This window comes from Protopterus annectens, chromosome 12.part0, assembly GCF_019279795.1.
Source record: "Protopterus annectens isolate FY-2018-M chromosome 12.part0, PAN1.0, whole genome shotgun sequence".
NCBI classification, from domain to species: domain Eukaryota; kingdom Metazoa; phylum Chordata; order Ceratodontiformes; family Protopteridae; genus Protopterus; species Protopterus annectens.
The window spans coordinates 154,082,210-154,099,411 of NC_056746.1; the positions used below are offsets into that span (position 1 = coordinate 154,082,210).

General features: G+C 37.9%; 1 protein-coding gene across 1 annotated transcript in view; it reads left to right on the top strand.

The window, feature by feature from the left end:
• SNX29 (sorting nexin 29) overlaps positions 1-17,202 on the top strand; it is a 3,382,132-nt gene that overhangs the window by 951,606 nt on the left and 2,413,324 nt on the right. Inside the window, exon 13 of the mRNA XM_044089182.1 lies at positions 9,495-9,623. Within this exon, the coding sequence (XP_043945117.1) occupies positions 9,495-9,623 (129 nt within the window). The remainder of the gene's footprint in view (positions 1-9,494; positions 9,624-17,202) is intronic.

Sequence of the window (17,202 nt, forward strand, 5' to 3'; positions counted from 1 at the left end):
ATAGTATATAAATTAAAGTCTGGAAATGAAATGCCCCCTTGAGACCAGCTATTAGTATGTTTCTTTAATGCAATCCTAGGTCTATTAGGAGCCCATAAGAAATTTAACATTAATGAATTCAATTTCTTAATAATTATTTTTGTAGGTGGGAGTATTATTGATTGTATTAAATATAATATCTTGGGGAATATTATCATTTTAATAATTGTGAGTCTCTCTTCCATGGTAAAAAACATATTGTTCCAGCTATTGAAAAGATTTTGTATATTAAGAAGACAGTTACTATCATTATTATGTATAATGGATTTAATATCTTTAGTTAATATTATATCTAAGTAAGTTATCTGAGCTGAGTTGGGGTATATATTTGTTAAAATCATTAATGAGGACATTTTTTCGTGTATATATTGGTAATATTTTAGTTTTTTTCTTCATTAAATATCAAACCAGAGATATTTTTAAAATCCAGCATTTTATCAAATAAGGACTGCATAGAAGAGTTAGTTCTTGATGACGTAATTAGAACATCATCTGCAAAAAGTTGAATTTTAGATATTGTATTTTCATCTATATCAAATCCTTCTATATCGGTACTATTTCTAATCAAATTAGCCCAAGGCTCCATTATTAAAGTAAATAATAGTGGTGAGAGTGGACACCCTTGTTTTGTACCTTTTAAAATGGGTATTTTTTGTGAGACATATGTTCCTATCTTAATATAAGCCAGTGCTCCTTTATATAGATGTTCAATTAGATTTACAAATGCATCAGAGAAATTTGTGCACTTTAGTAAGATAAACAAGTAGTCCCAACTTACTGAATCAAATGCTGAGCTTATATCAAGACTAATAAGTGTTAAATCTTTCTTTTTCCTGTTTGCAAAATCAATTAACGTTAAAGTTCTCCTTATATTATCAAAGGTATTTCTATTTATAATAAAGCCTGTCTGATCTATATCTATTATGCCTGTTATGATTGTCTTTAATCTATCAGCAAAAATACTCATAAACATTTTATAGTCAACATTAAGTAATGAAATAGGTCTATATGAAGTGCATCTGGTTGGGTCTTTATTGGGTTTTAAAATTGGTGAAATAAATGTGTATTGCCAAGATGGGGGAGTTGTTAACTCATTTTGAGCCAAAATAAAAACCTTATGTATTAATGAGTAAGTACTTTTAGGAAGAATTTTATAAATCTATGGTATAATACCATCATTACCTGGTGCTTTGTTTGATTTAAGTTTGTTTATTTGTGTAATAACCTCTGTATATGAAATATTTTTATCTATTAGTTTAGTCTGTTGTTAAGTTTTTTGTTTATGTTTGTAGTTATAAATTTCTTTATTTTATCTTTAGGATCCATGTTAATGTTATTATGATTAATTTTGTGAAAGTGATTTCTAAATTCATCTAAAATTTCTGGTAAACTAGAAACATTCTTCTTTTTCCCTGGAGAGAAAATTTCTTTGATATGATTTTGCTTATTCAACCTTTTTGTTTTATTTTTAAGTTTATGTAAGTATTTGGGACTTATTGAGTAAGGCAAAAACTTATATTTCTCTAATGTTATTTTGACTTTATGGGTTAAAATTTCTTTGTATTTCTCATTTAATTTATTTATTTCCTCAATGACTTTTTTGTCCATAATATGTTCTTTATTATTATGTTTGTATGAGTCTAATTTGCTTTGAATATCTAGTAATTCCTTGTCCCAAGATTTCCTTTTATTATTATACCATCTGATACTTTGTCCATATAAATATGATTTTAAAGCATCCCAAATGTAAACAATGGAGACATCAGGTGTAGTGTTTAAGTCTAAGAAATGTTGCACTTCTGAAAGTATATAATCTTTATAGTCTTTTAGTTGAGTTAAGTATGCTGGTATTCTTTTGATCTGAACATTATAAGTACTTTTTACCATAAATTCAAAGACAATTGAATTATGATCTGATATAGGACACGAAATGATTTTGGAATTAATTAAGTCTGTTACCATCTGGTTAGAAATAAAGACTCTATCTATTCTTGAATAAGTTTTATATCTGTTAGAAAAAAAGTGTATGGTAATGATTTTGAATCTATCTGATTATTAATATCATTCAAATGATATAAATTAACAAAATCCTTTAAATGTTTTGCATTAGATGTAATTTTCCTTTTTCCTATAGTAGTAGTATCTTTTTCATGTAGGATACAATTAAAGTCACCTGCTAAAATAATATCTCCTATAGAAAATGATATGATCTTATTGAGATGGTGTTTCACTGTATTAATGCCGATTCCTGGTATCCAATATACATTGATTAATGTGTATATCTTCCCGTTAATCTGTATTGTAACCATACAGAACATTCCTTTATCATCTTTATAAGACTTAATAGTTTTAGGTATGGGCATATTTTTATTCCATAAAATAGCCACTCCTCTATTTTTCTGTGTGTGTGTGTTCTGAACTAACCAAGACTGTATATTTATTTGTGGCTAATTTATCTATATCCTTTTTCAGGAGATGTGTTTCTTGAAGGAATATTAAGTTGGCTCTATGCAAATTAATATATCTCATTAAACTTGCCCTTTTACATGCGTTATTCAATCCATTAATGTTTAAAGAAATTCCTTTTAGAGATATCATTTACCTTTTATAAACATATAAGACATATAATCAGAATAACAATTAACAAAATAAGTGATATTATATCTCCTCCTTTAGGTGTTCCATTATTTATAACTGTATTTAATGAAAATCTTATGGAATTTTGTGTTAGTTTCACTTTTATTCGTAGTGACAATGAGTTTATAAAATGTGATGTGGATGTCAGAACTATATACATACAACAATGATCGGGTGAAAATAATGTTAGGATTAAACATTGCACCCAGCCTGGAGTTAAGAACTCCAACTTCGAGTAGCTCATACCACTCAAGTTATCCCCCAATCCTAAGCAGCAGTACCTCAGCTGCCACCAAATTAATTCAATACTAACTATTATTAACTAAAGTTAACCTCATTTAATTAGATTATCTATTATGACAAAGCTAAACAATTTATAAATCAGCTTCATATAAACAAGTAAGAACATTTAGAAACAGCTCATATTACTATGTACATCTATTCTGTATAATACACTCATAATCAAAATAGTATTCTAACAATCTTCATAATGGGAACAGAGAAGAGAGAGAGAGAGAAAGAAAAAAAAAAAAGGAACATATCCATATGTTAGTTTATTAAAAGTTTGTAAAAATAAGTTCTTATGTTCATTTGAATTCAATATCTTAGGCTATTATGGTTCAAACATTACGTATATTAGAGTATTCCTACTTTCTGCCATAGAAATGCAATAAACAGTTTTAAAAACTTTAAATTACTTGCACCAAAAGCTTACTTCTCATACTTATTATTGCCAATTAAATAAAATATTTATTCTCATACATAGGTTAAAAAATCGTACTGCACAGCAATGTTAATTCCTAGTTATAGATAAATCATTGTGATGAAAGTCTTGTGTATTTTATACATCTGAACTGCAGCTTTAAAATATGTCACCTGACAATTTCTTCTTAAATATAATCATAATGATACTTATGCTTGTCAATTAGTCAAGGCAAATGATTTATAACATTATATATGTTTAAATCATAAATATTTATATACATTAGTGTGCTGCAGTCATGTAAGCTTTCAAAAACAAGTGTATATGTGTTTTACCTTCTATGCCTTCTAAAATATCTCACTTGTTTACTATGGCATACTAAGTCATTTAAAATCGTTATAACTTTTATATTTTATAAAATACATCTTAAATAAATAAGTTGTTATAAGGAATAACTCACATTTAGGTGTCATAAAGTTCGTTTTTCATCACAAAGTTGCATTTACAGCAGTTCTACTTCCTGAAACAGTATTCTTCATGAATCTACGATGTGTCAGTGTGAAATCAGGGGTCAAAGTTCAAAATGACTGCTTTCAGCTTCTCTGCATGTATTCTGAGTGTTGAAGCTTTTAAAACACCTCAAGGACACTATTCACGAGGAAACCCACATCCCAGGTTGTCTCCCATAACATTCTGGCGGGAATTTCAGTAAAAGCAAGTGACTGACATTCATTTAGTAATACAAATGAATCTAAACAGTGCAAAACCTTCGCGAAGTATTTTACAAGTCATTACAATCTCTATGACAGTGAAACCAAGCCTACAGTTTTTTAATATATTATACAACTTATTTTTATATGCCCCATTTCATTTTCTCATACAGATCGTATTATATACATATATCAGTATTATCAGAAGTATATAACTATATATTTGTTACTTATAAACATTTTGTAATTTTTTGTAATGTACTTAGTATTTAGTGGAGTTTTTTCTCCCTCGGCCTCTGAAAATGACACATGTATCCAGCCAGACTAGCCCGGTCAACAAATGTAAAATAAATAAATAAATATATGAGAGAGAGAGAAAGAAAGAAAGAAAAAGAGAGAAAAAAAAAGAAAGAGAGAAGAAAGAAAGAAAAAAGAAGCTACAAAGAGTATCTACAAAGATATATTATTTGCTGTTTGTTTTAATAATGTTAAACATGAGACCTATTGCTTACAACTATTTTAGTTCTTATTATTTGCAATTATATCATGACATATTATTTGAAATCATGTATAAGCAATTAAGTCATGGTATAATATTTAGTAACAGTGTTTAAACAGCATAAATAATTTTAAAGAGCTAATAAGTTATTATTTCACTTATTCCATATTTTTCATCAAACTTCTCTCCCTACCCTCCCCCACCCCTCAGTAAATGCATAGTTTAGAGAGAATGCCATTATTTAAAACAAGAAGAAAAAGGAAATGTATCAGATTACTAACCTTAGATCTCTTTATCACAAAGAGAAACAAGTTGATTCATAGCATGTTATTTGTTCCTCAGAAAGTTTGATTATTTATAAAACAAAACAGTTCTTTGCACACAAAAAAGTAACTTTGAATATATCTTTAAAATATTTGTGGCTTTCTGAAAATGTAGTAACTGTAATTGAAGAGTTCACAAGAAAAAAAATATGGAACATGTCATTTGTTTTTTAGTCTTTTTTGCTTCTCCGAAGTCTTCCAAGAAGTTCCTGTTGCCATCCTCTTTAGCGAAGGACTTGCCCATTCCATATCTTCTATTTTATCTAATATTTTATTTTTTTAATATACAGCAAAGCAGAGTCCAAGTCTTCAAAAATTCTAGGGCCATCAGGTAAAAAGATTTTTAGTTTGGCAGGAAACAAAAGGTGAGTTTTGAACTGTGCTTTCTTAAGCTCTCTTATTAATGGCAAAAAAACTTTTCTTTTAGTTATTACCAAGGAAGAATAGTCATTGTCAAAATGCACAGTTGCCTCATTAATTTTTATAGGTGCTTTAGCCCATGCAGATTTTAATACCATCTCCTTGTCATAAGATGATAAAATTCTTACAATAACTGATCTAGGATACTTTTTATTAGAGTTAAAATTAGATAAAGACCTATGGGCTCTTTCAATACCAAAAGAAAATGCTTCTGACAAATCTAAAGTTTTGGGAAGCCAAGTATTTAAAAAGGAAGTAATGTTGTTACCTTCTATATTTTCTGGCAGACCAAAAATCCTAATATTATTGCGTCTGGATCTGTTTTCCAGGTCATCAAGTTTGGATTGTAGTTGTGTGTTCTGTTTCAGTAAAAATTCAATGTTAATTTCTTCTTCTTGAATTCTGTTGTCCATATCATTAAGAGTCTCTTCTATACCAGTAATCTCAGCTTTCTGAAGTTGTAAGTCTTGATGTAACAAATCCATTTGTTTTGTAGTTTTTTCTATAAAGTTATCAATTTTAGTATCCAGTCTGTCCATTTTAGTTGTTAGTTGCTGAATAGTTGATAGTAAAGACTGAAGCTCTTTCTTGATGCTGGAATCCTGACTGTTAGCCTTACTGGAACTCATTCTGAACAGAGGTGATGAAAGAGAAATTTCCAAGATGATTTCTGACACGAAAATTATTTAGATTTTCTTTCTTTTTTTGATATTATTCAAGAAACTGATATTCCAAACGTATTTAGAAAGAAAATTATTACATTAGTTGAATTTAAAAGTAATTATTTCCTGTCAGAGCAGTTATGTTGGTGGAGCTGAAGAAATCTGCTGCTATCCTGTGTTCATCCTTGGCCATGCCCCCATGAATAGGCACTCTTGAAGGTATCAGCATTTCCAGCTGTGAGTCAGTTATGAGTTTAGCGCCCTGCCCTTCAGACTCTTCACAGTCCACAGGGTGTTCACCAAATGCATGGCAGTGGTAACAGCTCACCTGAGACTCCTTGTCTTACGTAGACGGCTGGCTCCTCACTTAACTGACCAGGCATCTGCTCATAAAACCAGCCACTATTTACTCCAGTTGTCTCACTCGCTGGGAATCACTGTCACTATGGACAAATCACAACTTCAACCCATCCAAGTCTTGGAGTTTATAGGGGCTCATTTAGTCACAGTCAATTCTCTATCTCTTCTGCCACCCTTACATTGAAGGATACATGTTAGGTTCTTTCTCCCCCTTCTCCCCCAGCAAAACTGGTCCTCAAAGCTCTAGGGTTGATGGCTGCTGCAATTACTTTAATTCCTACTACTCATCTCCACATGAGAATTCTTCAGTGGACCCTAGCAGTGCAATGACCATTTCATCATCATCCCTTAAACATCCGATAAAATTGTCTCAGGCTGGCAGAAAGTCTCTTCTTTGGGGGATTCACTGCAAGGAGATCAGTCAAAGGCGTCCATTTATCTTTCTTCCCAGAACAGCTCATTGACTACAGACTCCTCCCAGTTGGGCTGGGGGGGGGGGTCATTACATGGGACAGACTGTTCAAGGCATGTGGTCCCCAGAAGAGAATAATTTGCATATCAGCATCCTAGAGATGACAATGGAGCTTCTAGCGTTGCAGGCCTTTCAGAGCTTTCTCTCTCTAGGGACTATTGCAGTACAAACAAACAACATGTCAGTAGTCTGGTACATCAAGAGACAGGGGGAACCAGATTCTAAACCCTTTATCAAGAAGCAGTGAGAGTATGGCAGTGGCCAGGCTCATCCAACTTCTTTCTTGTAGCAATGTGCATACTGGAGAAACATTCTAGGGGGCAAACTCAACAGGACCATCCTCATGCCTCACGAGTGATCTCTGAACCAATCAGTGGCAAACATGATCTTCCACAAATGGATTCAACCTTGCTGTGACCTATTTGCATATCCCCTCAACAATAAATGCAGCAGGTTCTTTGTCCTCATCCCACCTCAGCGACAATCACTGAGAGATGTTCTAGTCTATGTTTGGCCCTCTGGTCTCCTTTATGCTTATTCTCCTCTGCTTCTCATCCCCAAGTTTCTTCATAAAGCACGTCGGTTGAAGAGCACACTAATCCTCTTTGCTCCTTTCTGGCCACAACAGATGTGGTTCCCCTTCCTTTGGTCTTGCCTAGTACATCTTCCTTGGATGCTGGATCCCAGTCCAGACCTCCTGTCTCACCCATCAGGGCAAATTCACCCAAACATTGCAGACCTCAAGTTAACTGCATGGTTTCTCCAATTCCAATGATGGCTAGACATTCCAGACTTTCTGCCCCAGTTCAATACATCCTAGTCTCATCTCATAAACATTCAACTAAGAGGATTTACAAAAGTAAATGGAAAAGGTTTTCTTTTTGGGCTCATCAGAGAGAGTTAGATCCTTTTATTGCTCTACTTCCTGCTATTCTAAATGTTCTTGCCTCTGTTTTTTAAGGCGGGGCATGTTTTTCCACTATTGAAGTTCAGTTAACAGCTATCTCAAACTGTCACATCAGAGATGATGCTTCTCCTTTAGCGTCATCTAAATTATGTAAGACTTTTCTTAAGGGTACATTTTTACTTAGACCTCCAATAAAAGACCCTATTCCACCTTGGGACCTGACTATGGTTTTGCAAACTTTAGTACAGCCTCCCTTTGAACCATCGGCTAAAGCAGATCTTAAATTTCTTTCCTGGAAATCTGTCTTTTTGGTGACTATAATTTCTGCAAGACAAGTATCTGAACTCCAAGCACTAGCTTCCAAACCACAGTATTTGTTTTTTTTCACAAAGACAGTTACTTAACGCACAAATCCTTCCTTTTTATCAAAAGTTGCCTCTGAAACCAACATTAATCAAGCGATCAGTTTGCCAGTTTTCTTCCCCAAATTTGAAAATAAAAGAGAATACACCCTTCCTCTTCTACACGTACATAGACAACTTCGTTTTTACCTTTACAGGACCAAGGATTTTAGGAAAACTGATCAGTTAGTAGTCTCAAGGAGAAAAAACTTGGTAAAATGTCACCAGTAAACAAAAGCACCAAGCCAAAACGATCCAAAGCAGGAAGCTTTATTATTCACACGATAAGCACACAGGCAAGAACAACACATAAATGCTCCAAAATCTTTGCGTTTTCGTAAAAAACTTCATCAGATGCAAACACATTCATGTGATTAGTGAATACATATATAGTCACATCATTTTAAGGTATCCGATAGCTAAACAACACTAATTGAATATTTAAATTCAACTATACAATTATTTCACGCTATACTCATCCTTCTAAGTAAACCACCTTATTAAAAGCTAAGTAGCCATATAACCATAAATAAAATCTCATTTCAGTATTGTAAGAAACAAATTAAACAAATAAACCAGAATGGCTTCATTGGTGAAAAAAACAATCCAGTAGGTGTATAATATAATACAATACACTTTATTAACAACACACACAGAGAAAAAAAAATAAATGAATGAATAATATTATTCCAAATAGACCAAATCCAAGTGCTTTCGTCTCCCGTGTGGGAGACTTTTTCAAGAACCAAGAAGGTTCTTGGTGGCAGCTCACAAGGATGTAAAAGCTCCCACAGCGCTTATGGGTAATTTCTACAGTGTCCTAGCCAAATTTCCCCTAGTCAGTATGAGTATCATCTTGGGTGTCCCCTCAGAAAATGTGGCAAGCCCACAGGAACTAGTCCATTCCACAGAACATGCATATACACATAATTTAATGTTTTGCTCTACTAAATGCCAGTATTTTGTTACACTGTATATTTGGAAATGGCAGTTGATAAAATTCAAGGTGTTCACTTTCATAAACTGAAAGATTCATGTGACATTTGTAGAATATATATGGATGCACACATGCACACATATGTGTAAATGTATATGTGTTTATAAAGCACGCAGTAATGATAATGTACCTTTTATCTCACTACTGAAGGAGCTATGAATTGGAGTCATGTTTTCATGCCACATTTTTGGTGCAGAGCTACTGCTAAAGTTACTGTGTGTCTAAAACTTTCATTATATTAGTGCATCCTGCTAAAAGTATTACAAGTAATAATGAAGCACAACTCAGTCTCTTAGTGCATGTTTTGCTGAATAGAATGGTTGTGTTCTTAATGTCAAGGCAGTTTGTGCTTCTGCTTTTCCAGATCATTGCGGAACTTACTGGATGGAGAGATGGAACATTCTGCTGCTCTCAGGCAAGAGATTGACAGTCTGAAAAGGAAAGTGGCAGAACAAGACGAACATCACACAGGGAAGGTCCAGGCACTGGCAAGGTAGGGAATGGAAACACTGTTCATAAGCTTGTGTTCGTTCAAAGTACCTCTCAGCATCTGGTGCCATTATGTACAACTTTTTGTGTAACTGGCCATTTATGGTTCATAGGTTGATACTAGGCTGTCTGCCCTAGGGCATTTATAAGCCTAGCCAGAGTATGTTTGGCTTACGCCACCCTTTTAGATTAGTTGACTGTGCCTCTGATAGTAGGTCACAGAAGGTAGCCCTTTTAAGGTTTGTTTACTGTACATCTGTCAAGCAGCGACACAGAAGAGATCCCAGGGGTAAACTTACGATCTCCCATCCATTCGTCAAGATTTCTCTTGAAAAGGGTCAGTGAGGGGTTCTGCCTGACATGGATTGGGATTTTGTTCCAGAGTGAGGGGAGCCTCTGGGATATGAATCTGTCCCTCCAGCATGTCCTAGTTATTTCTGTGCTGAGGTTCAGGTCCCTGGAGCGTGTAGCTCTAAGGGATTTAGATTTCTTGAGGTGAAGCATGTCCATTAATTCTGGGTTGGACATGGCTTTATATGTCAGACACAGATTGCCTCTGAGTAGGCGGTACGCAACTGAGTAGAGCTGGAGTTTCTTTAGCCGAACTGCATAGGGCATCTGTTTGAGCCCCTTGATCCTCTTGGTGAGATACATTTGGGGTCTTTCCAGTTGCTGAAGGTGTCAGGTAAGGTACATCCCAAATGGGGCATTGTACTCAATTATGGGCCTGATAAGTGATGAGTAGAGGGGCACAATGACCTCTCTTGATCTAGATGTGAACCCTTTCATGATCAGGTGGGCTATATAGAAGGTCTTTCTAACCACTTTGGCAACGTGATTGTCAAAAGAGAGATTGCTATCTACTTTGGTCCCCAAGTCCCTAATTATTTCTTCCGTATTTAATGGATTACCACCTGTGTGGTAATTTGTGGGCACTTTGTTCTTTCCAAAGGGGATGACTATGCACTTTTTTGGCATTTAGCTTTAGGCCATTGCTCTGGCACCAGTTATCTGTCTCTCTGAGACCCTTTTGGAGGATGCTTGTGTCAGTCGGAGAGTCTATTATAGCACCCAGTTTGCAGTCATCTGCAAACGTGGTCAGCTACAGTCCACCCGTGTTTGCCTGTACCTTGGAGAAATATATACCGAACAAGAGAGGTCCCAGGACTGAGCCTTGTGGGACACCACTTGTAACTGGTTTAGAGTCTGACATGGCACCTGCTATTCTGACCATGTGGGTTCTATCCCTGAGCCAGTTTGCAACCCATCTTGTGACATAGGGGTTGATATTTAAGCTGGTGAGCTTATTTATGATGCCCGAGTGGGGTATTGTCAAAGGCCTTTGCGAGGTCCAGGTAGGCTGTGTGGACTACCTTCCCTTCATCTATGGCTTTGGTAACTGTTTCAAAGAAGTCGACCAGGATCAAGAGGCAAGATCTGCCCTTAACAAAGCCGTATTGGGTAGGATCCAGTGTCTGGAGGTTCCCAATGTCTTTGTTTATGATTTCCATGATGCTAAGTTCCATAGCTTTGCAGACCAGGCTAGTCAGGATTATAGGGTGATAGTTTCCAGGGTCTGTTGTGGCACCACCTTTGTGGAGTGGGACCACTGTGGCTGTATGCCATTCCTTGGGAACATATCCTGTAGTAAGGCGGAGATTGAACAGTGACTTTATATGAGGGTTTAGTTCTTCCTGGAGCTCGTGTAAGACGCAGCCCGGGACACCGTCTGGTCCCATTAATGTTGTGTTTTTAGCTTTGGAGAGGGCAGCTCTCACCTGTGCATCTGTGATCTCAGGAAGGCTACACTCTGTTGGGATAGACATTTGCTCTTTTGGGGGGGGGGGTGGAGAGAAGTTTGCATTGAACCTTTCTGCCAGGATGTTGGCAATGTCTGTGGGTTCAGTGAATTTTTTGTCATTTTACACTAACTCAGAGCATATCTGGGAGTTGCCTCCCAGGTTTCTGACATAACTAAAGAAGGCCTTGTGATTATCTTTAGTGTCTTGTGCAATTTGTCTTTCAAAGCCGGCCTTAGAAGATTTTATGAGGGATCGTAGTTTCTTGCTATTACCGATCAATGATGCCTTCCCTTTTTGGGATTTTGCTCTGTCATGTAGTAGCTTTCTCCTTCTGTTGTATTGCTCATTTATGGCCGGGGTCCACAAGACAGGTCTCCTGCCTTTGGAGGAGTGAGTCTTGGTTTTATGTGGGATAGCATGCTCCATGCATTCCTGTAGGTGTCCATAGAATGCTTTTGTAAAGGATTCTGCATTTTGGGCCGTATTGTCCACTGGCCCGGGGGCTTTGAAGGATTCCACCTCAGTTTTGAGAAGTGTGAAGTTTGCTTTTGAGAAGTTCTTCACCATAGTTTCTTTGGCTAGGGGTGGGGACTGAATATGAATGTCCAGTGAGATTTGTTTATGGTCTGATCTTACAAGTGAGGGGGTATACCTCTGGTGTGGAACATAGAGACCCCATGTTGGTGATGACCAGATCCAGTATGTTTTCCCCTCTTGTGGGAGTGGTGACCAGTTGTTCCATAGCATTTGAGTTTATAAATTCTAGGAACCGTTGGGCGAGGGTGTTTGGGCTTGAGTAGTATTCCCAATCGATGTTTGGGTAGTTGAAGTCACCCAATATAATAGTGTTTGGAGAGACCTTCATATTCTCCAGTGTTCTCAGGAAAGCCGAGTGAGGTTCCTGTGTTTGGGAGGGTGATCCGTAGCAGGCTACAAACTGAAAGGCAGTTTTGCCCACTGTTAGTTGCACATGGATGGTCTCCAAAGCTTCGTGCAGTGCCACTAGCCTGGAGGTGTGGGTATCTTTGATAAATATGGATACTCCCCCTCCTTTTGTGGTTCAGTCCGAGTTTTGAGGCCAGAAAGCATGGTATGAGGTATAGCCTGGTAGCGCTGGGGTGCTCTCAGGAGCCTTGAACCAGGTTTCTGTTACTGCACAGATATCGATATTCTCCATACTGAGGAGAGTCTGGAGTGCGTGCATCTTGAGGTTTAGACTTCTGGCGTTGAGCAGCATTACTCTTAGTTTTTTTTTTCTTTGTGTTGTCCATGGGGGTGGGTTTGTCTTTTGAGCCTTGCCTAAAAAAGGCACTATGGGGGAGGCAAGAGCCTTAGCCAGTATTCGAAAACCCAGGGGTGACAGGTGCAAGCCATCCCTAGCGAAGCAACTTGGCTTATCGAGCATGTCATCCCAGGCTGACAGACACTGGATCCCCTTTCAATGACACCAATACTTTAGCCAATTGTTAAAATTAATCATTTTGTCTTTATACTATGGCATCATTCTTGGTGAGGGTAAAATGCTACTCAAGGTCAGGATCATACCAGCCTGGGCTACATGATCAAAGAGCTCCTGTACATCTTTTTTCATGTAGTCCATGGAGGTACGTCTCAGGTTATTCACACCAGCATGGACAATGATGGAGTCATACTTGTACTTGCTTTGGAGTGACCCGAGTGCTTGTGTTATGTGGCTGATCCTGGCACCCGACAGGCAGCTTACAGTGACCTTTTCCTTGTTCAGCCTGGTGAGTGGGACGTCGGTGTGTCTGACAATAGAGTCACCTATTACAAGTGTATTAGGTGTGTTGTTTAGCCTTAAGGGCTGTGACTGTGTGGCACACTGACTTTGTGAGCTATGTGCTACGTGGATATTGTTTCATGGTAGGTGTTGCTTGGATGTCTGCTTTGGAGGTCTCTGCTGCTTAGGCAGATTTTTATTTAGAGCCTCTAAATATGTTTTTGTATGTTTATATGTTTGGTTTGCTGATGCGATAGGTCTATGTGAGACTGAATTTGTGGTGTGTGTGGTTACCTTCTCCCCCTGACAGGCTGTGCCAGTACTGGGTTGAGAGAGCTTAGCCTCCAGTTTGGCTATATAGTTGCATCTCTCACATATATTTGAGCTTGTTGGGAGGAGGAGAGGGTGGTCTGTATACATAAGGCAGTTGTAACATTGCCTCAACATTCCCAGATTCACCAGCTGGACTGGAGAGTAAACTCAAAACTGACATTTGGACATGCCTGAATAATATAGGGAACTACTTATTGACTGATCAGAAAGAACCAGTAGGGAGCAAGTGCTTTGAAGGAGTATAAAAGGATGTAGTGCTTTAGTTTGTGTTTACCTATGAGATTACTTATACAAGCAAGTGCAGGGCTTTAGAATGAGAATAGAGTGCTTAATTTGAGATTTAGAGCAGTTCTAAGGGAAAAAGTGAAGAGTAGACTTTGTGGAGTCGGGAATAGTTTAAGCTTGTTTAAGCGGTACTGCCTGACGCTGCTCTGTGGGCAAGACCGTGCTAAAAGGTTGCAGGGTTTTAAGAGATACAGATCAAGGAGTTTAGAATTGACCCAAAATGGCCAATAAAACTACAGCTTATAGGCAGTAACTACTCCTACAGGGACAGGCAGGCTGTTCAGTGTTAACCACTGCCACTGGTGAACACAGATACTTCACTTTAGTCCAAGCAAGCACTGGCCTCCAAGAAACTTACAAACAGTTCAGAACAGCAAATCACAAATACAGTTAAATGTGTTCAAGGAAAGCTGCTATTTGGGAAGCAACAAAAAGCTTAGGAGAGGTGAGGACGACTCGGCCAGAAGGCAAAAGGATTAGAAAGACACATAATTGCCAAGGTAGCAGGTTGATGGAATTAAGCTGACGGTATTGATTAGTCTAAGTACGAAGTTCCAGGGCTTACAGCCAACAGCCAGCCTGTCATATTATGATTTTTCACTTTGCAACTTTGCATGATGTATTGGTAAAAACAAGCTTACAGGAGGATTTCTGATTTTTCAAATCCACAAAAAAGATGCTACTTTCTTTTATTATAAAACTGCTGTTGTCCTTGGTTCACACACATATGGCTGCTATAAGTAGGTTATTGAAGTAATTATTCTTCTAGGCTATATTGTAATGTTTAGTATTTTATATTATAAATGGCAACATGTACTGTTTTATATTTTCTTGCCTTGTTTTATTGTGCTGGGTAAAATGCACTGAACACAGTAAGGTGGACCAAAAAGCGGAGAAGTATTTTTATGTATTTTCATTCTTGTTGATTTACTGCCATCGTTGGAACAGCACCCCCTGGTGAGCATGTCATTTGCTGCATCCTGTCATTCTGTTCATAGCTTAGTTTCAAATTTAACCTGGCACAGTTTAGTATCAAGTATCCTCCCCAAGATACTGCTGCCTTGGCAATTATGTGTCCTTCTAATCCTTTTGCCTTCTAGCCGAGTTGTCCTCACCTCTCCTAAGCTTTTTGTTGCTTCCCAAATAGCAGCTTTCCTTGAACACATTTAACTGTATTTGTGATGCGACTCACATCACCAGGGGAACAGTGCATTATGGCACTTCATCATTGGATCATGCTAGCAGGTAGGGCTGAAAGCCGAAGATGAAATGTTCTTTATACTGTTTAATATTCCCAGACTGAATTTAAGGTAGAAGCTAAGACATGCTGGTTCATTTCATGACTGTTTCTATTCAATCTGATCAATTTGTGATCAGAGAGTGGCAGTTTTCCTGAGACAGCAACGTACTCCTTCTGGGAGTTATCTCTTCAGGATCTGAGATCAGTTGAACCAGTGATAGTGTTGGCATAGATGGACACCCTGTCCCTTGTACCATGAGGCTGGCTTTGGCTACCATAGGGTAATTAGCAGTTCTAGACCTGATAGGTGTCTTATTTATTCTATCTTCAGTGGAATTTTTTCACGGTCTTCCCCTCTGTGGTTATAGTAATTTTGAATAATCCAAAATGACTTAATTTGGCTTTGCAACCTGCTTTACTGTTACAATGTGCACCACTCGTGCCAACATAATGGGTTTCTTTTGTTTTTATTTCTTCATAGGTTCATCAGTGTATACCTTGCTAATGACCACTAGAGTCCTTATAAGCCTAGCCGTGTAACCAAAATGTGACCTACAAATTTGATTTATGTAGGGGTGATTTATGACTGCCTCTGTCCATCAGAGACAAACGTGCCAGACCAGAGGTAAATTACTCATCCATTGGTCCAAGTTGTGCCTAAATAGGGATAGAGAAGAACTCTGCTTACCATGTGGTAGTTGAAACAATTATGATTGTTTTTCTTAGTTATTACAGTTTAATTATCTTTAGCTAAGAAGAATGGTTACATTTCCTGTTAACCTGACAGTAATGTCAGTGTCAGAGGTTTTGTAGGTTGCACACTTGCCTTTGGTGTCAGAAAGATCAGAAGGATGTAGAATCTTTTCCTGCACCACTGTTGGATCATAGCTGCATGCTTCAGTGATGATAACTGCAGTGTTGCATTGGTGGTCGTGGTGCTGGGGGGGGGGGAGTGGGAGGTTATGCACTCTTGCAGTGCTGTCATTCAGGTGCAGGGTTAAACTGACGCCCCATCTTCCTGAATTGGTGACAGCTTGGATGGATCTTAAAGATCCCATAGCACTAGAGAGTTTCCCCAGAGGGATGGCTAAATTTCTCCCAGTTTGTGTACATAACATATCGGATCACCCTTTTAAACAGAACACTTGCCTAATGGAAATATCAGTAAAAGCAAATAAGTAAATTCCAATTACCTTAATCATACAGAGGGGAATGTTAAATTCAATGACAGATGTTTGGAGCAAGAACTACAGAGTCCCAACCCCAATCCCCAGTTAATGCCTTAAAGATCATGTCTAAAGGGGTAAAACAAATTTAGTTTTTCACACAAAAAGTGTTTAGAACATTAATATTAATGAGCAAGCAGGAAGTATTGATGTCCCTCTGTGTTCCATCTCTAATTGTGCTGGACCCCCACGAGTGGCAGCTCCACAGAAAAATCTTTACAAATCACTCCTGCGTGGGGGACTCCGGAGGTGGATCTCTTTTCTTCGCATCTCAACCTAAAGCTGAAAAAATTCTATACCAGGGAGTATTACCACCTAGCATGGAAGGTGGATGCCTTGACCTTCCCATGGAACACCCTCTTCATGTACGCATTCCCTCTTTTGCCTCTTATTCCCAAGGTACTGATTAAAATAAGGGAGAAGAGACCAAAGGCCATCCTCATTGCTCCAGATTGGCTCAGATAACATTGGTACCCCTTACTGTGCAGCCTGACCTTACAGCCTCCCAGGCAGCTTCCCCTGATCTCAGACCTCTTAACACAGGTGGGGGATGCTGCACTCAGACTTGCAGACTCTCAAACTATCAGCATGGCTAACACTCTAAAGGCAAACAAGGGGCCCCTGTTAAGCAAACAGGTCCTAGACTTTATCACAGAGGCCAGAAGACCCAGCACCAGAAATCTTACGCAGATAAATGGAAAAGATTCTGCTCCTGGAGCAAGTCCAGAGGGGGAAATACCTCACAACCTTCCATCCCTCTTACCCTGGACTACCTAGCGGAGCTACTTAATAGTGGCCACTCCTTCTCCTCTATTAAAATCCATGCCTCTGCCATTTCAGCTCATTTTGATAAAGAACAGCCCCAGTTCTCCCATCCTTTGATTAAACAATTCCTCAGAGGGACTTCAAATATCAGACCTTCCAGAAGGCCACCCACTCCAGCCTGGTACCTAAAT